The following is a 26485-nucleotide window of genomic DNA, read 5'->3' as shown; positions in this document are numbered from 1 at the left end:
ACAGTCAAGCAAGATTATAGGGCCTAAAGTGATCCCCTCCTCCTTCCTGTCCTCTCTGTCAACTCAATGGTTAATCTTCAGAATTACATTCCACTCACAAAATTCTACCCCATCAACAAAGAAAAAAAAAAAGAAAGGTTTTCATAAAATATTACCTCACCATCCAGATAAAGAGAATAACCTTCAGGATTATAGATATGTTATTAAGGTAATGTAACTTGTCTTAGAATGCAAGGTCTAGGAACAGTCTACTATTCTCCCAGTTCCTTATTGAGAAAACAGGTGGCATTACACATCTCATTTGGAATGCAAGGTTTTTCTCATGGGAAAAAGCCTACTATCTATCTAGTAGGCAGTAAAATTAGCCCTATCCAAAAGTTAGGAGAGAGACCCTCCTGTTTGGAGTACAAGGGGCTTTCTTCTAGAAATAGTTTAAGAATAATAGTTTGTTCTTTCTTAAATATTTCTTAACCCTGAGAGGACTTCACTAGGAATATTAACCCTGAAATGGTTTTATTGGCAATATTCTACTCTTTATCATTAATCAATGTGGATCCATCAGCACTGAGTAGTTGAGATGCATTATATATCATTAGCCCATAAATAACCTTCAGGGCATCATAAAGCATTTTAGTTTGTTACTGTCTGCATAAAATTGAATTTCATCTGCCTTCTTACTGAGTCAAGAGTCTTGTATCTCTCTCTAAGCTTTGCTTGGGCTTTACTTTTGATAGGATTAAATGCTGCCTTCTTAGAAATAGATGAACTCTCCTGCTGGTAAACCCTGTGGAGTTCTCATTTTTCATTTGGTAGCTTCTGTATTTCTCCATCATTTTCATTAAACCAATCTTGTGTTTTGGCCCAGATGAGCAAATGCAGTACTGTATACCAGATCTATGAAAGCTGCCCACTCCTTTTCTGTTCTACTGTTGCCAACTGTGTGTTGGCTCTGTTTTCCCTCCAAGTTAGCAGCAAACTGTTACTGCTCAGAGAGACACTCTAATCTCTTGAAATCAATTCTTCTAGTATTCATTTTGCCTTGGGGCTGCCACTTTGGTTGAATGAGGATGAGTCTGTGATCATTCCAGCACTCTGTACCATACATTGTCTTTGTCACTTTCATATCCTGTCTGTCTCTTCTGCTTACAATTGCATAGTTTAATAGATGCCAATGTTTGCTACGAGGATGCATCCAGGAAGTTTTATTGCATTTAGGTAAATGGAAGAGAGTGTTTGTGATGAGGTCGTGAGATGCACAAATCTTCAATAGAAGGTTATTATTTCTGTTTCTGTTTCCAACTCCATTCCTCCCAAGGACTCCCTGCTTATGTCTGGTATTCTGAGCCAACTCTAGCATTAAAGTACAACAAGGATGTGTCCTTCCTCCCATACTTTTTAGCATGATGTTTTCTTTTTTTTTTCTTTTTTTGGTTTTTGCAAAGCAAATGGGATTAAGTGACTTGCCCTAGGCCACACAGCTAGGTAATTATTAAGTGTCTGAGATTGGATTTGAACTCAGGTACTCCTGACTCCAAGGCCAGTGCTCTATCCACTGCACCACCTAGCTGCCCAGCATAATGTTTTCAACCATGTTATCAGATGCCTTCAGTGAAGATGAACAGGGCCTCAAGGTTAGTTATCACCCTCGTGGCAAATTCTTTTCTTTTCTTTTTTTTTGGGAGGGTTTTTACAAGGCAATGAGGTTAAGTGACTTGCTCAAGATCACACATTCTGTGTTCAAGGCCAGATTTGAACTCAAGTTCTCCTGACTCCAAGGCTAGTGCTCCATTACACCACCAGCTGCCCCCAATGGCAAATTCCTTAACGTGGAAAAAGGCTGCAAACAAAGACCAAAATGAGGGAATCAATACTGATTGTGCACTCAGTACAACCTCTGAAGCTGAGATGCAACAAACTATGAATCGATTCTCTGCTGCTTATGTTAATTTTGGTCTAACAATTAACACCAAGAAAACACAAGTGCTCCATCAACCAGTACCACACCATCCATATATGGAACCATGATTACAGCAAATGGAGAAGTTCTGAGTACTGTGGACAAGTTCTCTTACCTTGGCAGTGTTCTTTCCAAAGGAGGAACACATTGACAATGAGGTTGATACTCAAATTGCTGGAGCTAGCTCAGTATTTGGGTGGTTCCAAAAGGAAGTATGGGAGAGAAGAGGTATTAGACTGACTACCAAACTGAAGATCTATAGAGCCTTTGCATTGACCTCATTGCTATATCCTTGTGAAAGCTGGACAGTCTACCAGTGCCATTCAGGAAACTGAATTGCTTCCATTTAAATTGTCTTAGGAAGATTTTGAAGATCACCTAGCAGGAGAAGATACCAGACACTGAGGTCTTTTCTTGAACTAAACTGCTAGCATTCCAACATTACTACAGAGAATGAAACTGTGATGGGTTGGACATGTTAGAATGCCAGACATACACTTGCCAAAAAAAGGGGGTCAGAAGAAGCAGTACGTCGATACTCTGAAGGTCCAATTGAAGAACTTTAGAATTGATTGTACAGCATAAGATACACTGGCATAGGACCACCCAGCATGGTATGACCTCATCAGAGAGGGTGCTGTGCTCTATGAGCATGGCATAATTGAAGCTCAAAAGAAATGTGACATATATGTCAGTTTAGAGTACCCACCCCAGGTATTCACATAGAACATTTGTGTCCTACCTTTGGCAGAGTATTCTGAGCTCATATTGGTCTGATTGGTTGGACATACTGTAATTTGTCTCAGACATAATAATGTCATTTTGGTCTTCTTCGATAATGAAGGGCAAGAACCAACCAATCAGCCATGACAAATAAAATTTAGTCATTTGAGTAAATAAAAGTAAATCATCCATGTGCTTTTAAGCTTTTAAGATCCCCAATGGCAACAATATTGCAATTGATTGGTATTGTATAATAATTCCTTGTACTAAAATTGTTAAGGAAAAATTCATTAGAATAAAGAATAGTTCTATAGATAGTCTGAAATATGATTGAGAAATAAAGATTACAGGAATTGAATAGATAGAAGGAAGTAAGGGAGTGTTGTTGGGTCAGAATATGAAAGGTGTACAGGAAAGTTCCAGTTTTAAGGGACTTTAATCAAAGTCCAGAACAACTAGGTATCAGAGAGGATATGAAGTTGGGAAGACTCATTTTCCTGAATTTAAATTTCATCATTCAGATCCATCTATAAAATGAGCCAAATAAGAAAATGGCAAATCATCATTGTCAAGAAAATCTCAAAAGGAATCACTAGATTTGTTATGAAAAGAAGAAACAGAGACATGGCTATTATAATATCAAGACTGGGCCTCTATGTCTAAGCCTAAGGGCACAGAATGGCTCAACATAAGTAGAATAAGATAAAGCATGCTTAATTTTGTTTTATTTCAGGTAAGACTTGCAATGATTTGGAACAACCAGTCACATAGCAGAGTTCCAAATCATTCAGGCTTAGGATTAATCAGGTGAGAAAGATTCTAGTTTGAAAAGGAAATAGAACAATGGGGAAACCAAGTCGAGAGGATTCCTCTTTTGTACACACCAAGGTTTTCCCCTCAACCATTCTAGGCAAAGATATCCACTTTCAAGAAAGCCTTTTTCTCTGCATTTCTACTTAAGGGAAGGGTGAAAAACCTTTATGATCTGTACCCATTACATTCCAAGTACAAGCAGAACAAGTTGGAATGATCTGTTTAAGGTCCATATCTGGGATGTATCTGAACTTGGATTTGAACTTGGTGATCTTCTGACTTTAGTAGTCCAACACTATGCATTTTTTTTACCTAGATACCCTCAAATCAGCAACCATTAAAGACCTACTGTCATTTTTAATGAACCTCAGACCAACAAGGTGACAAATAATAAAGTCAGTATTTATTTATTCAGTGTCCAGGAATGGCAATTCAGGACAATATGGTGCCTCATTCAGATAGACATGCCAGAAGGATAGGCAGATATTCTTATAAGATACAATCCTAGGATTGAGTGGAGCAAAGCTAAGATGGCAGCATGAGAACAGGCTTTCCCAGGAGCTCTCTCCAAAATATTTCAAAAACCTTGAAATTATGACTTTAGCTAAATTTGTGAGAGACAGAACCCACAGAAAGATCCAGTGAGGCAATTCTCCAGCCCAAGGTAACTTGGAAGATCATGGGAAGGCTCTGTTCCATGGGGTTGGAGAGGGCAGCAGCACAGCCAGGATCACTGAGCTAGAGCAAAGGCGCTCCAACTTTCCCAGAACAACCCGTGGAGCACCTGGGTCACTGGGAGTGTCAGCTCCTGGCAGCAGAAGTAGTTTCCTGACCTGCTAACCCAGGGAACACCAAGCACAACTTGGAAGATCAATGGAGAAAACTCTGCCAGAGTGAACTCGGAACTCAGGCCAGCTTGGCCCTCAACTCAGCCATGGACCTCTGCACAGCTGAGGCTGTCAGCACAGCCCAGATCCCAGGAAATGGAAGCAGGCCCACAGAGCCACCCAGCAGGGAGCCACCTGGCAGCTGCTCCTAGAGTGTTCATCCCACAGAAGGTAATGGAGTGGAGGGAGACTGTTGAGGTCTCTCCTATGTCCTTAGGACAGGACTGTGGTGCTTTTTCCATATTCAGACCCTGGTCACAATCTGGTCCCCCATACTGCCATAGCGGAGCAGGGACCCTCCTCATAGCTCCCTCACAGCTCCAAGGCAGAAGGGTGTGCTTTTGGTTCCACAGACCAAAGCACAGGCCAAGAGAACAATCAGAACCTCTCATAAGACCTTGAAGGAAGTGAGGTCCTTGTGGGGGTGTCTCAATAATATTCAAAACCTTGGGAAGCATCCCCAAACCAGGACACAGGCTGGGGAAATGAGTAAACAGAAAAAAAAGGAACCTGACCATAGACAATTACTTTGGTCCCATGGAGGATCAAAACATACACTCAGAAGATGACAAAGTCCAGGTTTCTGCATGCAAAGCCTCCAAAAAATTAGGAGTTGGGCTCAGACTATGGCAGAGCTCACAAAAGATTTTCAAAATCAAGTAAGGGAGGTAGAGGAAAAATTGGGAAGAGAAATGAGAGCAATGCAGGAAAAACATGAAAACCAAGTCAGCAGCTTAGTCAAGGAGATCCAAAAAATACTGAAGAAAATGGAGTGGAGGGAGACTGTTGAAAAACCAGTTTAGATAAAATGGAAAAAGTAGTCCAAAAAGTTAATGAGGAAAAGAATACCTTAAGAAGCAGAATTGGCCAGATGGAGAAGGAGATAAGAAAGCTCTGTGAAGAAAACAACTCCTTCCAATGTAGAATGGAGCTAAAGGAAGCTAATGACTTTGAGAGGAATCAAGAAATAATAAAACAATACCAAAAGAATGAAAAACTAGAAGAAGCCATGAAATATCTCATTGAAAAACCAACTGACCTGGAAAACAGATCCAAAAGAGATTTAAATATTATTGGGCTACCTGAAAGTCATGATCAGGAAAAGAGCCTTGACTTCACTTTTTAAGAATTTCTATAGGAAAATTGCCCTGATAACCTGGAAGCAGAGGGAAAATTAGAAATTGAGAGAATCTACCTATCTTCTGGAAAGAGAGCTCAAAAAATAACCTCCAGGAATATTATAGCCAAATTCCAGACCTCCCAAGTAAGTCAAAGAGAAAATATTACAAGCAGTCATAATGAAACAATTCAAATATTGTGGAGCTATAGTTAGAATTACATGGACTTAGCAGCATCCACATTAAGGGCTTGTGGGGCTTGGAATATAATATTCCAGAAGGCAAAAGAGCTTGGAATGTAACCAAGAATCAACTACCCAGCAAAACTGAATGTCCTCTTCCAGGGGAAAAGATGGACATTCAGTGTAATGGGAATTTCAAACGTTTCTGTTGAAATAGCCAGAACTGAACAAATAGTTTGATCTTCAAGTATAGGACTCAGATGAAGCATAGAGAGAGAGAGAATGAGAAGGGTAAATTATGAGGGATTTAATGATGATGAGCTGCGTGTATTCCTGCATGGGAAGATGATACTGATAAAACTCATATGAACCTCATTTAATAGAGCGTATAGAAGGAGCATATATATAGACAAGGCACAGGAGGGAGCTGAATTTGAAGATATAAGATTGTAAAAATGGAGTCAATGAAAAGGGACTGTACTAGGAGAAAATGAAAGGAGAGGTAGAAGAGACTAATTTGTTTCATTAAAAGAGTCAAGAAAAAGCTTTTACAGTATTTTGGAAGGGAGGGAGGTGAGGGAATGAGGGAGCCTTCAATCTCATTGGAAATGGCTCAGAGAGGAAACAATACATACTTAATAGGGTATAGAAATCTAGAGGAAAAAGGACAGAAAGGGGAGTGGGGTGGGGAGGGGGGTATAGGTGATAAAGGAGAGGGTAGATCCTTGGAGAGAATTAGTCAGATATAACAGTTTTCTTTTTTACTTTTTGCAAGATGGTGGGATTGGGTGGCCTGTTCAGTACCATGGAGTTGGGTGGTTGTTGGGTGGGATGTAAGCTTGGGGCCTCCTGGCCCTAGGACTGATGCTCTGTCCACTGAACCACAGCACACTTTTGAAGAGGGACAGAGTAAATGGAAAGAGAAAATAAAATAAATGGTAACGGGGAGGAATGGATGGAGGGAATTACAAGCACCAAGAACAATTGTGGGAAAAAATGGAAGTAACTTCTCTGATGGACTTATGATAAAGAGACAGAGCTGATGGTATTGGAACACAGACTGAAGCACATTTTTTTTCTCTTTCACTTTATTTCTTGTGAATTTTTTATTTTTGTGGGGGGAAGGAGGATCATGTTTACTCTTATAACAAGACTATTTTAGTAATGAGTAAATAAAAATATAAATTAAAATTAAAAGAGATACAGTCCTAGGAAACAGCAGGGGAATGTATAATCTGGATACACAGAACAATCAAATCAGGGAGTGTTAAATATGTTTAAAGGTTACATCAACAAAAGGTTCAGAAATGTCCTTTGGATTATCTCTATGTAGGAGCAAGGGTGGTTAGAAGCTGCTGCTCAGAACAGGGTAGGAGCCCAGTTTCCCAGGAATTAGCACTATGTGCTAGGTAATGAGGATATAAAGGGGAAAAAAAACAGTGCTTGCCCTCATGGAATTTATATTCTATGGAAAGGGATATGGAGCTATCAAAATTTATCCTACAGATGTGAGCCCAAAGTACATCTGAGGTGGAGACAGCTAGATAGAGCAGTGGAAAATAGAGTGCCAGGCCGGGAGAGAGAAGACTCATCTTTCTGAGTACAGATATGGCCTCAGAGACTTATTAGCTGTGAGGCCTGGGCAAGTCTCTTAACTATTTGCCTCAGTTTTTTCTGCTGTAAAATGAGCTGGAGAAGGAAATGGTAAACTACTCCAATATCTCTGCCAAGAAAACCTCAAATGGAGATAGGACCTGAATTACAGCAACTCCTGTTTGTTTAGTGCTTAATATGTAGTAGGTAGCTATATAAATGTTCATTTCCTTGCTATAAAAAGACATTCTTTTTTTTAGAAAGATTTTATTTATTTTGAGTTTTACAATTTTTTCCCCTATTCTTGCTTCCTACCCCCTACCCCCCACAGAAGGCAGTCTGTTAATCTTTACATTATTTCCATGGTATACATTGAACTGAGTTGAATGTGGTGAGAGAGAAATCATATCCTTAAGGAATAAAAATAAATTATAAGAAATAGCAAAATTACATAATGAGATAATGGGGTATTTTCCCCCAGAAATTGAAGGTAATAGACTTTGGTTTTTGTTCAAACTCCACATTTCTTTCTCTGGATACAGATGATATTCTCTATCACAGATAGCTCAAAATTGTCCATGATTGTTGCACTGATGGAATGAGCAAGTCCATCAAGATTGATCATCATCCCCATGTTTCTGTTAGGATGTATAGTGTTTTTCTGGTTCTGCTCATCTCAGCATCAGTTCATGCAAATCCCTCCAGGTTTCCCTGAATTTCTATTCCTCCTGGTTCCTAATAGAACAATAGTGTTCCATGACATACATATAACACAGTTTGTTAAGCCATTCCCCAATTGAAGGACATTTACTTCATTTCCAATTCTTTGCCACCACAAACAGGGTTGCTATGAATATTTTTGTACAAGTGTTGTTTTTACCCTTTTTTCATGATCTCTTCAGGGTATAGACCCAGTAGTGATAATGCTGGATCAAAGGGTATGCACATTTTTGTTGCTGTTCCAGATTGCTATCCAAAAGGGTTGAATGAGTCCCCAACTCCACCAACAATGTATTGTGTCCCAGATTTCCTACATCCCTTCCAACATAGATCATTTTCTTTTCTGGTCATATTGGCCAGTCTGAGAGGGGTGAGGTGGTACCTCAGAAATGCTTTAATTTGCATTTCTCTAATAAGTAGAGATTTAGAGTAATTTTTCATATGACTATGGATTGCTTTGATTTCCTCATCTGTAAATTGCCTTAGCATATCCTTTGACCATTTGTCAATTGGGGAATGGCTTGTTTTATAAAAAAAGTCATTGAGGCAGCTAGGTGGTGCAGTGGATAGAGCACCAGTCCTAGAGTCAGGAGGACCTGAGTTCAAATCTGTATCAGACACTTAATAATTACCTAGCTTCTGTGACCTTGGGCAAATCACTTAACCCCATTGCCTTGCAAAAACTAAAAAAAAAAAAAAGAGGAAGATTATTAATAAAGCCAACAATATACCTAAATGTAGAATCCTTATTCATGGTTGTGTCCTATTTATGTCTTTGCTGAGGCTTTGTTAGGAAATGAGAAAAATACGTACTTAAAAATTTTTTTTCCTATTAATGCCACTTTACTTTGGTAAAGGCATTTGTCCTGGAGAATTGCCACAGAAAACAGAAACATTGGTGAGAACAGGAAACAAACGGAAGCCAAAGTGGTAATCACAGCTGTGTCCACCCAGAGGGCACCAATGTTGCTTCCTTGGACTCCTCCAATCTATTAAATTCTGCTCATTTGCTATCTATCTAAGCAAAAGAGAGAGAGAGAGAGAGAGAGAGAGAGAGAGATTAAAAAAACTTTTCAAAAGTGGAGTTTAGAAATGAGGATATTCACTGTTTTCATAAAGAATCACCAATTTCTTTTACTCTCCTATTAGATCTATACATACATAAATAGGCACATTTGCAGGAAGAGAAGGGTGAAGAAACAAAGGATTCAGAGTTGGGGTCAGTGCTGAACTTCTAAAAAGTGCCTGAGAAATTCGTAAAGGCATCCAGGGATCCCTGCTCACTAAGACACTGTGATCAGCAGAGTGGAATGGAGGGGAATTAACAATACTTTGGGCAATTGAAGCAAAATTTTCCACTTGGGTTAGGTAAGGAGTTGGGGTTGCTGAAGTTCTCTCGCGGGTGGGATCTTAGGTTGCCTCGCACCTTTGAAAGGTAGGTGGGTTCCCTCCCCTCCCCCCCCCCAGTTCCCGGCCTCCTCCTCCTCTGCTCTCCTGCACCCCCAGCCTCCTCCCGCCGGATGACGAAAGTTTCACGGTGTAGCCTGGAGCCAGACACCCTGGAGGGCTGGGGGCCTGGCCTCCGGGCGCGCTACCCAGCCCACCCCGGCTCGGCGGCTGTCACTCAGCCCCGGGCCAGGGCCTGCACTCCTCCCCCTGGGCTCCACACGCGCGTCGGGGCCGCCTCCTCCTCTTCCTCCCCCGCGCTCCTCCTCCGCGCCCGCTCTGCTCCACCCGGTGCACTGACATATTCAGATCCCCGCACCCGGCGTGCCGGCCTCCTCAGCCCTGCGCTACCTGAGTGGGCTGGGCCGTCCGGGGCCAGGAGGCTCGGGCTTGGGCCGCGGGCCGGCGGGCGATGCCCGGGGGCTGCCCGGGGCTGTGGGGCAGCGGCGGCCGGGGCCGCGGGAGCAGCCGGAGCGGCGGGAGCAGCCGGGGCCGCGGGAGCAGCCGGGGCCGCGGGAGCAGCCCGAGCCGCGGGAGCAGCCCGAGCCGCGGGAGCAGCCGGAGGAGGAGCTGGGGAGCGGCCGCCTTCCGACCGAGCTCTGGGGGACAGCGGGCCGGGAGATGTGCCTGTCCCGGGCGGCACCAGGAGCAGCATGCAGCCTGATGCCCCCGCCCGCGGCGCGCCCGGCCTGGGCCCCGGCCGGCAGTCGGAGCCCGCGGCTGCCGCAGTCCCTGAGCGGAGGCGGCCGGCGGCTCCAACGACTCCCCGCTCGCCTTCGGCCGGCCGGGCCGCCGCCGCGCTCGGGCTCCTGGCGCTGGTGCTGTCCTGGCTGGGGCTGGGAGCCGGCGGGGGCTGGGAGCCCGGGGAGCGCGGGCTGTGGGTGGTCCTGCTCCGGCTCTGCCTCTACCTGGGCTGCGCGGCGGCCGCCTTCCTCCTGGGCGCCCTGCTCGCGCTTCTGGGCCACGGCCGCAGCGCCCCGCAGCCCCGCTTCCTTGGCCCCAGGGGCCGGCTGAGCGGCGTCGCCGCCCGACAGCTCCCCGGGGTGAGTACCTGGGCCCCCTCTCCTGTGGGGGGGCGGGGGGCTAGCGGGCTTTCACTTTCTCCACTTTCCCGGGGCGCAAGCTGTCTATTTGCCTGTCTCTAGCTAGAGGTACTTGTAGTACCAAGCAGCCCAGGGATGATCAGTCACATCCTCTCTGCCGAGAGCCCCAGGGTGAGTCCTCGGAAATGGGGAGATGGTCGCTCTCCCTCACCCACCAACTCCTAGCTGGTCTTCTGGAGCTGGGACGCGAGCCTGTAGTTCAGTCCCGGGATTTTATCCAGATAGGCACGTCGTTGCGAAGGGTGGGCTTCTACAGATGGGAAACAGTTCCGCCCGAACCCGGTTAGGCAAATAATTGGATAATTTTCCTAAGATTTAAGGATTTCTTGATTTCTCATGTTAACTTTACAGCAGATAACAGCGACCCTGTTGTTACTAAGACCTTCCAGTTTCTAATACTTTTTAGAGATGATGCCAGAAATTAATGTTTTACAAGAAGGGAATCTATTTCCATCTAGCCATGAGGCATTCCTAGACTAGAGGGGAAGGATTAAGCAAAGAATCATATTTCACATCATCTACCTTAGGCTCTCTATTTACTACTCTCTTCCCTCCTATATATTTTTTCAAATAGTTATAAAGGATTTGCATATCATATCATATATATACATACATATATATATACATACATCATACATATATATATATATATATATATATATATATATATGGTATGCCAAAAGTCTTTGTGCAGCTTTAAGCTTTAATATAACTTAAATGGCTTTAAGCTATTAAAACTACACAAAGACTTTTGAGATGTGTGCATATATATATATATATATATATATATATATATATAAATATTCTGATATAGGTGAGATGCATGATTTAAATCTATTTCTGAGCCTGATAAACTATCATTTAAAGGGGAAATAACAAAATTAGAAATGACTGCTATAAAAAGAGCCATTGGGGATATATCAAGTGCTAGCTGTCCAGCATCATAAAATAGTAACATGCAGGGCAGGTTTCCTCTGTCTTATTTTCTATGTAGTCAAGCTCATAGCACCCCAGAATCTCAGAGATGGATGAGTTATCTAGCCACTCATTCTTAGGCAGGAATTTCTTCTACAATATGACCCTGCCTTGAAGACTAATGGGAATCTCATCACCTAAAGCATCCCATTCAACTCTCGGACAGTTCTGTTAGGATCATTTTTTTTATATTGCTCTGAAATCTGTACCCCTGTAACTTTCACCTTGCCTTTCCTCTGGGGCCTAGCAGTACATTCCTTATTCCACTTCTCTACATTGACCCTGGTTTAAGGTATTTGAAGAAAGCTAGTAATGTCTTGCCTAGGTCTGCTTTACTTCAGGCTGAACTCTTCCAGTTGCTTCACCAGTTCCTTGGATATTGAGATCTGAAGCCCTTCCTTCTTATTGCCTTCTTTTGTCTGAATTCCAGTCTGTCAATTTCTTTCCTAAAGGGTGGAGATTATAATTAGGTAATATGATCTTACTACAGTTAAGAGAAGAGGAACTCTAATCTGCCTTGCTTAGACTATTCTGAATTTAAAGCACCCTAAAATGTCATGACTTCACTAAAGTAAACTGCTGGAAAGCAAGGATTGTCTTTTTGACTTTATTTGCATCCCCAGGGCAAAACATACTTCCCAGCCCCTAATAGGTACTTATTGACCAATTGACTAAAATTTTGTTCTCAAGTCTCATTTATAACTTGGAGCAAACCCTGGATATTAACATTCTTCTCTAGTTGAAAGCAAACTCTGCTAGGTAGGTTGGACCAACTAGAAGTCCTCAGCTATAAGCCAAATGATGGACTCTTATGTTGTCTTAGGACTATCCCAGCTAAATTTGGAGCAACTTACCAGGTTGGCTGCAGGATGATAGTATTCTGGTCAGGGCAACTCTCAAAGATCCTCTTAAGTTATTCAGAGGTTGTAATCTTGTGACAGAAGAGAGTGCTGACAGAATTGTGGTTTCTTGAAGTAAAATTGATACCTTTTGGCCCTTTTGTCTCAAACTGAGCCAGGGTTTTGAATGATAACTTGGTATATAGTCCAAAGAGTATCAGACTTGAAATGTGGAGAGACCCAAGTTTGAATTCTGGATCAAACACTTCCTTAGGTATGTGATCTTGGGCAAATTAACTTTTTTGAGTCCATAACATGGTGATGATAATCTTTACACTGCTTGTCTTTTAGGGTCTTTGTGTTGGCATATGCCTTAAAAATTTAATAAATTTTATAAAGCATTTATGAAGGGGGCAGCTATGTGGTGTAGTGGATAGAGCACTGGCCCTGAAGTCAGGAGGACAATGAGTTCAAATCCAGCCTCAGACTTTTAATAATTGCCTAGCTGTGTGGTCTTAGGCAAGTCACTTAATCCCATTGCCTTAAATAAAAAAAAAAAGAAGTAAAAAACATCTCGTTTCCTACCCTTTTGAGAGGAAAGCAAAATGCCAAATAAAGCATTTATAAATAAATATAAACTGATTTTGCAAAGTTTTAAGAAGCTTTTAATATGAAATATGAAAGTCATGTTATACATATATAATACATATATAGTTATTCTTCTCTGTTTCATGATAGTTGCAAATCTGATAAGATTCCTTTTTACATCTTCATCTAAGTCATTGATAAAAATGTTGAACAGAGCCATGAAGGTCTCTATTTAAAACCTCCCTCCCTCCAGATAGACATTTGTGTTTGGTGATTGAACCAATTCTGAATCTTCTGTCTGTCTTTTTTTAATCTATCTATCTATCCATTCTGCCTGCCTACACCACTTCATTTTTCCCCCACAGGAATGTAATTAAGATGATGATGATGATAATGATGATGATAACGATAACTAAACTTATTACAAGTATTTTCATTTAATCCTCAAGCCCATTTACGTCTAAGGAGTCTTCATTAGATGCCTAATTAAAGACTATGTATACTATATCTGTATCTTTCATCTTTTATCAGTTCCATTTAAAAGGAAAATTAACTTATTCTGACATGATATTCTTGGTATGATGTTCTTGATAAACTCTTGCTGATGGATAGTGATCCTTTCGTCCCTTTTTAAATTTTCAAAAAATTTTTTTGTAATAATGGATGCTAGAAACTTGTTAAATTCATTAGTCTATGGTTTGAAGAATCTTTCTTCCACTTTTGGAAAATTAGCCACTTGTCTCTAGACCTCTGGTGCCTTCTCTATGATTTTTCAAAAATCTTCAACATCAGTTCTACAGTGTCCATGAATTTTGTGATGTATTTTGTCTGGCTATGCCTCCCAATATTCCTGCCAATTTGGCACAACAGTTACTCTGAGAAAGCTCAAATGTTATCTGTGAACTCAGGGTACACTTTTCTTCACCTATCATGATTCCAAAAATGTCTCACATAATTGAATTGAAAAAATATGCATAAGACATGAATCCAGTTCAACACAATGGATCTAGTATTTGATATGCAGTACTGAACACCAAATATGCGTTCCAGCTTAAGTTTAATGCCTTGCTTTTCAAAATGAATAAAACCTCAGAATTGTTACCATTTTCATAATACTGACTTTAGCATTTTCTATGAAGCTGAGAGGTGAAAGTGTGCTATAGTTTATTTGCTAGTATTTCCTCTTCCCCTTTCCAGTCAATAATCCATATTATCATGGAGGAAAAAAGGTACACACAAGACAAACTTTGCTTCTTTAGAGTGCTGGAAGGAACCAATGTATTCCAGTCTGCTAAACAGAATAACCCATCTTTTGGCTGTGTGCCCAGAAACCTTATGTTATGGGTAATTACTCTGTTGCCTGGAAAGTCAAGTTCCAAAAAAAGGTCCCAAAGCAAACAATAGCAATAACCTTTGGGCAAGTTCATTCGTGCCTTTTTTTTTTTTTAGTAATTAAACTGTTTTAGTTTCTTTATTCCACTGTCACAGAAGCTTATTTTTTGTTTTGTTTATTTATTTTATATTATTACAATCATCTTGTTGTAAGAGTTATCATAACCCCCCCCCCCCAAAAGATGAGAAACCTCAAGAACAGTGAGAGAAAAAAAATTGTACTTTGGTCTGTGTTGATATTCCAATGGTTCTGTCTCTGGAATGAGTTGTCTTCTTTATCATAATTCCACTAAAGAAATTGCTTCAATCTTTTCCCCACAATTGCTATTACTAGCTGTATTTCCCTCCATTCTATACCTTGTGACTCTCATTTATTCTATTCTCTCTCTCTCTCCATTTGCCCTGTCCCTGTTCAAAAGTGAGTACCCTCTCCCACGATCTTCTCTCTCTTCTATCACCTCTTTCCCCCTTTCTTCCCACCCCCATTCCCCCTTATCCCATCCCTTTCCTCTCGTATTTCTCTAGGGTGAGATAGATATCTATACCCTATTAAGTGTGTATGTTATTTCTTCTCTGAACCATTTCTGATGAGAATGAAGACTCACTCATTCCCCCTTGCCTTCCCCTGTTCCACTCCATTGAAAAAGCTTTTTCTTGACTCATGTGAAATATCTTAGCCCATTCTTCCTCTCCTTTCTCTTCCTCCCAGTACTTACCTTTATCACCCATTTCCTATATTATATCATTATATTCAGCTCCTTCCTGTGCCTTGTCTATATAGACTCCTTCTAACTGCTCTTATGAGAAAGTTCATATGAATTATCAGTATCTTCTTCCCATGAATATGAACAATTCAGCTTCATTAAATTCCTCATAGTTAGTTCTTCTCATCCACTCCCTCTATGGTTCACCTGAGTCTTGTCCTTGGAGATCAAAGTTTCTGTTCAGCTCTGGTTGTTTCAATAGGAAATTTTGAAAGCCCCCTGTTTCAGTGAAAGTTTTGCTAGGTATTTGATTCTCAGTTGTAAACCAAGATCTTTTGCCTTCCGGAATATCATATTCCAAGCCCTATGAGCCCTTAATGGGGGCAGCTAGGTGGAGTAGTGGATAAAGCACCGGCCCTGGAGTCAGGAGTACCTGGGTTCAAATCTGGTCTCAGACACTTAATAATTACCTAGCTGTGTGGCCTTGGGCAAGCTACTTAACCCTGTTTGCCTTGGAAAAAAACCTATGAGCCCTTAATGTAGATCCTGCCTGAGGTAGTTGAATTGTTTGTTTCTGGCAGCTTTCAGTATATTCTGTTTGACTTGGGAATTTTGTAATTTGACTCTAATATTCCTGGAAGTTTTTCTTTTGGGATCTCTATCAGAAGAAAATCAGTGAAGTCCCTCAGTTTCTATTTTGTCCTCTGTTTCTAGGATCTTAGGGCAATTTTGCTGTATTATTTCTTGAAAAATTAAGTCTAGGCTCTTTTCCTGGTCATGACTTTCAAGTAGCCCAATTATTTTTAAATTATCTCTTCTGGATCTGTTTTCAAGGTTAGTTGTTTTTCTCGAACTCACTTCTTCTAATTTTGGGTTTTTGGAATAGTTTTATTTCTTCCTGATTTCTTGAAGTCATCACCTTCCTGTAGTTCCAGTTTGTATTTGAAGGAGTTATTTTCTTTAGAGAGCTTTTTTAACTCCTTTTCCAGTTGGCCAATTCTGTTTTTTTAAGGCATTCTTCTCCTCATTTGCCTTCTGTGTTGTTTTTTTTTTTTCGATTTGGCCTAAATTAGTTTTTTAACATTATTTTCTTAAGTATTTTTTTGTATTTCTTTCACCAAGCTGCTGATTTGGTTTTCATGATTTATCTGCATTGTTCTCATTTCTCCCCCCAATTTTTCCTCTACCTCCCTTAATTGCTTTTCAAAGTCTTTTTTTGAGCTCATTTTTAGCCTGAGCCCATTTTCTATTTCTCTTAGTCCTTTAAAGTTAGAGTTAGAGAGCACAATGCACCCAGCACTCTAAATTTAACTCTCTTAGTTCCATTTTTCTTGGAGGTTTTGGATACAGAAGCTTCAATTTTTGTCATCTTCTGAATCTTCCATGGGACAAAAATAAATTTCTATGGTCAGATTCTTCTTTTTCTTTTGTTTGCTTATTTATTCATTCACTGTTTGACTGATTTACTATACTTCCAAGGCTTTAGGGTTTTTTTGGGACACCCCACTTGGACTTTAATTCCTCCAAGGTCTTATGAGAGGCTCTGACTGCTTTCTTACCTGTGCTTTGATATGTTGATGACCACAGCACTCCCAGTTGCCCTGGAGCTCTGAGGAGAGTCCCTGCTCTCCTCTATGGTAGTATGGAAGCCCAAATTGCAACCTAGAGATCTGAGTGTGTGCAAACAGCAGAGTCCTGCCCCAAGTAGAACAGAGAGACCTCTGCAGTCTCCCCCAACCCCCTTACAGTCTGTGGGCTGTGCTTTGGAGGTATAGGCTGGCTTCCCTGATTCCCTCTGCAGGTTCTCACTGCAGGGCTGCCCTGAGGCCTACGCTTACTCCGCACACACTGTGGTGTGGCAGAGTTCTCTTACCACCCCTTCAAGCTGTTCTTGGTGATCACTTAGCCAGGAGGTGTGGAAAGCACCCCCTCTGCCACAAACCCAGGTGCCCCTGGGGATCTAGATACCCAGTTGGCTGCATTCTACTGAGGCTGTGGCTTTTTCCCAATCCCTGGTCCTGGTGAAACAGACTTTTCCTGCAGAACTTCTAAGTTATCTTGGCCTGGGAAATTGTATCACTCAGTCTCTCTCTGTGGGTTCTGCCCCTCTAAATTTTGGCTAGAGTCATAATTTGATGGCTTTTGGAGTTTTTTGGGGGAATGAGTTTCTGGGAATTTCTGCCTTCATGCCATCATCTTGGCTCTATCCCAGTCCCTCCTTTCATCCTGTCCCTGTTCAGAAGTCACTATTGCTTTTAAGCACATGATTTGGACAGCTACCCCAAAATATGATTTTTTTTAATTTTTTTTAGGGTTTTTTTTTTGCAAGGCAAATGGGGTTAAGTGGCTTGCCCAAGGCCACCCAGCTAGGTATTTATTAAGTGTCTGAGACAGAATTTGAACCCAGGTACTCCTGCCTCCAGGGCCAGTGCTTTATCCACTACGCCACCTAGCCGCCCCTTCCAAAATATGATTTTTAAGGGTTTTGGAAGAAAATAAAACTCTGAACTTTGAGCCAGAAGCTCTGAAATCCCAGCTTATCCTTTCACTTACAACTTGGGTGATAGCTGCGAGTGATGTAAGAGTCTCAGTTCACACAGCTGTTGAGAAATACAAGAGACACAGATAAAGAGAAACAAATATACACATTCCCCAAAGTCTTTAGGGGGCCAATGCTGGAAATCTGGGACATGATGAGGATATCACTCTATATCTATTTTTTCTCTATCTCTCTACTGTTTCCAAAGTCTATCTCTCTCTTCATGTGTCTTGAATCAGTCCCTAAGAATATCTCTGTAAAGTTCTAGTAAACTTTACACTTACAATCACATATTATTATATCAACATTCTCTCTACCAATTAGGAGAGTTTCATGCAAAAAGCCCAAAGTCTAGCTAGAAAATTGGGCTTTATAGCTACATATTTTATGTATTATGCATCATATATATATATATGTATTTATGTGTGCACAATAACCAAGGCCTCCAATCAAGCAATGCATCGAATATATGTATGCTTTACCTATCATATATATGTGAATATTTGTGTATGTGTGTTTGCATATGTGTATATATAATATATATGTATGTGTATACACACATATGTATATGTAAGCATCTTCAAGAATGAAGGACAAGGGTGGCTAGGTGGCGCAGTGGATAGAGTACCGGCCCTGGAGTCAGGAGTACCTGAGTTCAAATCCAGCCTCAGACACTTAATAATTACCTAGCTGTGTGGCCTTGGGCAAGCCACTTAACCCCATTGCCTTGCAAAAACTAAAAACAAAAAATGAAGAAAGAACAAACAAAAACAATGTTTTCTTTTTTTTTCCATTCAAGGTTTTATTTATTTTGAGTTTTATAATTTTTCCCCTAATCTTTCTTCCCTCCCCCTACCCCCCCTACAGAAGGCAATTTGTTAGTCTTTACATTGTTTCCATGAAAAACAACATTTTCAAAGTAATCCAAAACAATTTGACATGTGAGGGAATGCTTTCAGCTAAGAGAGGGAAGGATCAGAATGGGGAAAGGAACAAGTATTTATTAGGCACTATTATATGTGCCAGGCATAGTGCTTAAGTGCTTTTTAAATATTATGTCACTTAATGCAGCCACTCAGGGAAGTAGATGCTGTTAAGATCCACATTTTACAGTTGTGGAGACTGAGGCACTAATAATATATCTGAGTTATATGATTTAAATAAATTTCTGAGCCAAAGAAGATTATTATTTAACTATTAAGTAGCAAAATTGAAAGTAACTACAGTAAAAAAAGTTCACAAAGTTCCTCAAAGTAAACCAGAATTTAGTGAAAATAAAGACGTAATCTTTTTCCCATCCAAGTTTATGGGGCCCTTGATATGACTCCATGCAAAGGATTCATGAACTCCAGATTAAAAATCTCTGGATTAAAACAATGTAGTCTTCAAAGTCTTTTCCAAATTTACTGTTTTTTGATTCTCTATTTGTTGAATGAAATTGCATATGGGCACTGTTTAAATGTGTTGAACATTTAATAAGAGAAATACCATGGTTATAATTGTTAATATTATTGATATTTTGATCATTACCTGCGAATAAGGAAGACTAATTATGCAGGGGGAAGAAATGGGATGAGACCAGGTAAGATGCTATTTTCAGGAGCCCTAAACTCCATCAGAATTCTTTAGTCTTTAAGAGAAGGGCTTAGAAGATATCATCGATATTATAGCCGTCAAATGTCTTTCAGGACAGCTTCAACAGTCTCTTTGCTCCTTGGGCCTTGAGAGCCTCTCAGACTAGGAATGTGACATACCTAGGGACATACATAATGTTGCAGACACACAGATTATTATTATTATTGTTATGATGATGATGATGATGATGATGATGATGATGATGAAATGGCAGTCTCACTTACTCCCAAAACTACACTGCTCTATTGCAAAGAACTCTCATCATTTTCAGTTTCTTTTCATTCTAAGAGAATCTACTAAGAGAAGTAGCCTGAGCTAGACTTAAAAATACTGGATCCAAAGTCCTGCTTACTTGAAGGAGATGCCAGAGTAAAAGAAGAGGGGAATTAAGTTCTAAATGCTATCCCAAGCCGCTGCTTTCTACCCCTGGCTAGGCTGCCCAGCTTCCTTACTATGGTAATGGTTATAGCTCAGGCAACTGTCAGTGCAACCTTTTATTTTTGCCTGTTCTGGACAGTGAAACTATAAGGATAGCACAGATGCAAGAAATATCACAAATGGATAATCAATAAGACTTGATATAGGAAAATTAAGGAGAGAGGGAAAATCATAAGTTGAACAAGATCAAATTCTGCAGATATTTATTTTCTAAGTGCTTTTGGTATGCAAAATACTACAATAGGCACTGGTAGAATTATAAAGATTAACTACACATGATTTTGGCCAAGGTGTAATACATAAAATTTTGAATTTGGAGTCAGGATGACCTAAGTTCAAATCCAGCCTTACTAGTATACTTTACTAGCTTTCTGGTTTCTGCTAGGCCACTAGGTGGTACAAGTGGATGGAGCCATTAGTCAGGGGTCAGGGAAATCTGGGAAACTTACTAGCTGTGTGATACTGGACAAGTCACGTAATCACTCTGCCTCAGTCCTTAACAGGTCACTTAACTATACTCTGCCTTGGTTTCCGCAACTGTAAACTCTCTCAAATTTGTTATAAAGAACAAATAAGATATTTGGAAAGTATGCTGAGGACAAGTGCTTGGCCCATTGAAAATGCTTAATAAAAATTATCAATGACTCAAGAGCCACTTTGCCTATCTGTGTCTCAGGTCGCTTATCTGTAAAATGAAGTTAACAATAACACTTACCTTCCAGGGTTTTTGTGATGATCAAATGAGATAATAAATGCTATTATTTATTGACCCAAGAGCCACTTAATCTCCATGACTCAGTTTACTCATCTATAAAATAGAAATAATAATAGCATCCCCTTCCAGGCCTAGGTCAGCACTTGAGCTGGGAGTTAGGACTTTGTCTAGGCACAGCTAACCTGCCCTGTTGGATGTTGAACCAGTCTCTGGCAATGTGTAGACATGGTCTGCCTAGAAGGTGCTATTTCTGAGTATAAACATTCCATGTCCCTGATTGAGTAGTGCTTTCTGGGCTTGGACACAGAGATGGTTGAGCCAGGTATTGAAGGACTGTTGCCAGAGACAGATGCCAACCTGAAACAGCCTAGATGCTTAGCAAGCCAATGAATGAGGACCCTGAGCAGGGAGAAATGCCCAGTTTTGCCTGTACATTCTTAGGCAGGACCTTTTCTGTCAATCAACAAGCATTTATGAAGGCTTACTGTGGGCTGATCATGGTGCTAGGTACTGAGGATATAAAGAGAGTAGACTGGTTTCAAGGAACTGACATTTTAATTGGGGAGATAACATGGAAAAAATGTCCACACATGATAAATACAGTATAAATTGAAGGTGATTTCAGTCCTCTTGACTTCAGTGCTCTATCTAGTGCATCAACTAGCTTCCCTAATGTTGAGATGAGATGACTTTATGACATTTAGTGGCTTTGTGACACAGAGCCCACCCCTTAGATTGAATACCTCATTTGATGATTTTTTCTTTGAATTATCAGCCCAACTATTTTGCTTTATCTCTTATATTCCAGCCTTATGGGTCATTCGGGATGTTGATTATAGCTTGCCTTTATATAGTACAGGGGAAGGAACAGCCCTCACAATCATTTGGTCTGGTGCTGCCATGGCAGCATCAGGTAGAACTTGAAATTCAATAAATCTAGGCTTTCTAGGGATGAATTAATTAATTAAATATGTGACAAAATATAGCAGGCTAATTTTTAAGTTGATAATTTTGGATGAAGCAGGAATGATGTTATACTCTGAAAAAAAAGTTTTCCACCCCCAATATAGTGCTTTAAGGTTTGAAAAACAAATATCATCTCATTTGATTCTTTACAATAGCCCTGGGAGGTTGGGACTATTATTATTTGAATTTTATAGGTGAAGAAATTTAGGCACAGGTTAAGTGACTTGCCCAGACCATTCTGATTCTAGATTCAGTGCTCTTATCCATTGCTCTACTTGATAGCCCAGGGTAGAATCATCAAAGGAATTATTGACTCACCTCCACTGTACATCTTGGAGCTTGGGTTCTTAATCTGGGGTCCCTGTTCTCCCCAAAATTCTATAGACAGATTTTAAGGAATCTATGAACTTGGATGGGAAATATATATATATGTATATATATGTATATATATATATGTATATATATATATATAATTTTATTTCCACCATCTTCTAAATGAAATTTTGTATTTCCTTCTATTATAAATGTAGAAAATTAATAGATCATTGTTTTCATAAAACTACCAACAGGTCTATAGTATCAAAAAAAGTATGAATCCTATCCAACAAGCATCTCAGATCATTAGAAAAGATGTTAATGTGTTTAAATGTAAAAAAAGTTTTTGCACTAATAAAATCAGTGCTGCCAAAATTAGAAGAAAATCAGAAAGCTGAGAAAGAATCTTTGCAACCAGGAGTTATGATAAAGGTTTCATTTCTAAAATATATAGAGAATTACATCAAATTTATAAGGTAACAAGTCATTCCCCAGTTGATAAATGGTCAAAGGATATGAACAGACAGTTTTCAAATGAAGAAATTAAACCTATATAAAAGCATATGAAAAAAATGCTCCAAATCACTATTGATTAGAGAAATGCAAATTAAAAACAACAATGAGGTATCATCTCACACATATTAGATTAGCCCAGATGAGAAGGGAAGATGATTAATGTTGGAGAGGTTGTGGGAGGCCTGGGACATTGCTGTTTTGCTGGTGGAGTTGTGAATGTATCCAACATTTCTGGAGAGCAATATGGAACTATGCCCAGAGAGCAATAAAACTGTTAATACACTTTGACCCAGCAATTCCAATTCTAGGACTATATACAGAAAAAATTGTAAAAAAATGGAAGAAGTCCCACATGTTTCAAAATATTCATAACAGCCCTTTTTTTGTAATGACAAAGAATTGAAAAATGCAGGGATGCCCATCAATTGGGGAATGGCTAAACAAGTTATGGTACATGAATACCATGGAATATAAGAATATTGTTTCTATAAGAAACAATAAATGATCAGACTATAGAGACACATGGAATGACTTATGGGATCTGAAGCTTAGCAAAGCCAAGAGAACAATTTATACATCAACATTATGAGATGAACAGTCTTGATGGAAGCAACCCCTCTTGGCAGTCCAGAGAGCTAGGACAACTGTATTTGGCAGATTATGGACTATATTATCCCCAACCAGAGGAAAAAAAGCAAAACAAAACAAAATACACAGAAAAAAAACACCCCTACTGTATCTGATGAACACTTTATAAAAATTATCTTATGTATCTCTTTCCTTTAATCCTAATTCCTCATGCCAAAAAGTACTAATTTGTAAATATGTTTAACAGAGTATGTATGTAAAATGCTAACCTGACCACTCCCAACTGGGGATGGGGGGGAAGGGAGGATGGAGGGAAACTTTGTAACTTGGAAATGTACATGTACAAAATGATGAAAATAAATTTTTAAAAAAGAAAAAAATTACAGCTTCTCCCTACACACAATTTTATTCTCCAAATCAGCATAATAATATTTAGAACTGAGCAGGTCGGGGCAGACTGTACTATGCAGAGTACCTGAATGATTGTTGAGTTGATCCTCTAGCCTAGAATTCAACTTGGTTGATAAGATAAATTGGTGAATTTGCTTTTAAAAGCTGACAGCATAAAAAGAAATTTTATCCTGTAGCATTAAAAGAAAACTGCTTTCCAGAAACCATGTAATATTAATACAAAATATTATGCAGCAAGTTCACAAAAGGTACAAGTAAAATGTTACATGAAATCTGAGCTGGGAAAGGCCAGTGCTAACTGAGAGATTCAGAGAAGGCTGCATGGAGGAGAGAGTATGTAAAATGAGTTCTATAAGATGAATGACCAAATGAATGGTAGTGCCACAGACAAATAAGAAAGCCAGATGGATTAGTAAATAGACTTGGAGTCAGGAAGACCTGAGTTCAAATGTGGTCTCAAATACTTACTACCTATTTGACCCTGAACAAGTCATTTAATCATGTTTCCCTCAATTTATTCATCTGGAAAATGAACTAGAGAAGGAAATAGAAAAACACTCCAGTATTTTTGCCAAGAAAAAAAGTCATGAAGAGTCAGATGATTGAATAACAAAAAAAATAGCACCAACTTCTCCAAGTTGTGACCATCAAAGGAGATAGAGATAAAATCAATCATTTATAAACCATTTCTAGCTTAGAAAGAGAGAGAAAGCAAAAAACAAACACACACAGACAGATAGACATGGAGAAACACTGCAACAGAAAAAGAGAGACCGAGAGACAGATTCAGATGGAGAGAGGGGAGACAGGTAGATAGTAACACATAATAGATACAGACAGAGACTGACAGAGACAGAGAAACAGAGAAATAGAAAGACACAGAGACAGAGAGAAAAACACAGGAAGATAGATAGGCAGAGACAGAGAAATCACCAATTTAGCATAGCCCTTCAGTCCCAAGATGTCCCAAGAGGATTTTGGGTAGTATTTATGAGAATCTTAAAAAAGGAAAAGATAATTTAAAATACAGCCTGGGTTAACCTTCCAAAATTGCATAACCAAATCACTATTCCATTCTTCCTGGACCACTCCTCTTATTCTTCACATTAAATCTAGGGACTTTTTCCTCCTCTCCATTGATCTCTTCATCACTTTTCTTTGGAGAAGGCTCTCAAGTACATATTTCAACTGTATTTTATCAGAAATTTTCGATTGTGAGGCAGTGAGTAAGACAAGGTCCTTTTCCTCTTTTCATCCTGACCTATCACCAAAGGGCTTTTTCTTAGAATTTGAAAAGATGTTTTAGAGCAAAAATTTTGCTTTTTAATATTTTTAGTTTTCCTACAAATGAACTTTTAAATATGCTTCCACAGTAGTATAGTCATTTGTCCTCTGTAAGTTTAGGAAGAATAGCAAGTCTGGGGTTTATAATTCCAAAGACTATCTCAAAATGTTTAGTAGGTGCAAAATTTTTGCCATATAATCTGGATGGTTTCAAATGCTTCCTTATATTGGTCTATAAGTCCAGGCTTCTTAAAAGGAACAATCTGTATTTTTTTGGAAATAATGGTCTGTTCTAAATCTAGAATCTAAACCTTTTCTTTTTATAAACAAATGCAGGTGACTGAACTGTTTGTTCCTCTCTTCTTTGCTGACGTACCAGTTGAGGTTGTATGGATGTTATCTCTTGGATCCATTTTTTAGTTTGTCATTTCATGTTTCTATCATTCATTTCTGTTTTTTAACATGTAGAGAAGGAAGTTGTTTGACACTAAGACATGGAAAATTTAGGAGAATGGTTAATAATTACCTTGAACTTTTAGTTTTAACATGAAAAGTAAAATTCTATTGAAAAAATACTGAGAGGAATTATAGAATCATAGTTTTGGAACTGGAAGAGTGTTCATTGGTCATATTGCCCTACCCTCTCATTTTACACTTGAAGAATCTGAGTCCCATAAAGAATGGGACTTCTTCCAAGATGAAAAAGGTACTTTGTCTTCCCCACAGATTCTAATGGTTAGAGATTTTTAGTTTACATAAAGGCAATGTAAACTGGACAATTAGCAGTTGCATTACTTTTATAAATTTCCCTTTTGCTTTCTTCCTCACAATCTTTCTGTGATTAAGGCTGAGCTCATTTGATTTCTTCTGCTTAAGTCTTTTGGGAAAGTGTAGATTTCCTTTAGTTTGTGTTCTACAGGGATTCTGACCACTCGCAAGTTCTTTTTCCCTACAGTTCACTTTACAGATTGTGCTCAAATATGATCTGTTCTTTAGATCACCCCATCAGAGACTCATTTCAATTACCATCTGACTCTTTGGTTATTATTAAATTAGTTTAATATAGAAACAAAAGACAGTCCAATTCTAATACCTAAACCTAAGAAAACTAGATAAGAAAAGTGGCTTAGATAAAAATCCTTTTTCATCTTTGAGATTGACACACATCAGTGTATGTCTGCTCAGTGTAGTCCAGACTGACCAAACTCTTTTATTAGTCTTTTTTAGAAGAAAGCCCTTTTTAAAAGGCAAATGAGTTGCAGATTATTATGTTGTTAATAATAATGACGCACATTCATATCATGATTTAAATTTCAGAGATTAGGACAGAAAAAAATTTTTTTTATACAGCACACCATATAACATCTCTATATTTTGATAAATATGCCTAAAAGATAAGAAAGTTTATATTCTTTATCCTTAAATTAGTTGTAGATTTAGGAGAATTGAGGGTAGGTAGGTAGATGACATAGCAGACTTGGTTAGAAGTCTGGAACTCATTACTCTGAGTTAAAATCTGGCCTAATGACGCTTATTAACTATGTGACCCTGGGCAAGTAACTTAAATGCTGTTTTCCGCAGTTTCCTTGTTTGTATAATGAGCTGGAAAAGCAAATGGGAAACCACCTCAATATCTTTGCACAAGAACACCCAAGAGTTGGACACAACTGAAACAACTCAACAAGAGGAATGGGAGAAGAACCGTAAGAGGTTTAGATGCTTAGGGAAAACTGAAGGTGAGTCTCATTGCAAGAGGACATTGAGGAATGGAAGGTGGCCTTGACAAAGGATCAGTCAAGGTTCAATTTTAAAACTCAGGAAGTTCCTTGGATCATTTAAATGAAACTTTTTTTAATTGAACCACAAGTCTACTCCTAGAATTGTGATCTTGACAGATAATTTCATTGTCTTATCTTTCTTAGTAGTATTCTGGCAATAGGTGAATACCATCTGAGAAAGGAACAAATATAAGTCTCCAGCTGGTTTCATCAGGCCTTCAATTTCAAGTATATGTCCATAAGATAAAGAGGATCAGATC

At 39.4% G+C, this 26485-nt stretch overlaps 1 protein-coding gene across 1 annotated transcript in view; it reads left to right on the top strand.

The window, feature by feature from the left end:
• The first annotated feature begins 10092 nt into the window (after positions 1 to 10092).
• SNX25 (sorting nexin 25) overlaps positions 10093 to 26485 on the top strand; it is a 264009-nt gene continuing 247616 nt past the window's right edge. The window contains exon 1 of the mRNA XM_074228855.1: positions 10093 to 10482. Coding sequence (XP_074084956.1) covers positions 10093 to 10482 — 390 coding nt within the window. The remainder of the gene's footprint in view (positions 10483 to 26485) is intronic.

Source organism: Macrotis lagotis, chromosome 3 (genome assembly GCF_037893015.1).
Source record: "Macrotis lagotis isolate mMagLag1 chromosome 3, bilby.v1.9.chrom.fasta, whole genome shotgun sequence".
NCBI lineage: Eukaryota > Metazoa > Chordata > Mammalia > Peramelemorphia > Peramelidae > Macrotis > Macrotis lagotis.
The sequence above is the reverse complement of the archived record's forward strand: the minus strand, read 5'-3'. Positions and strand labels throughout refer to the sequence as shown.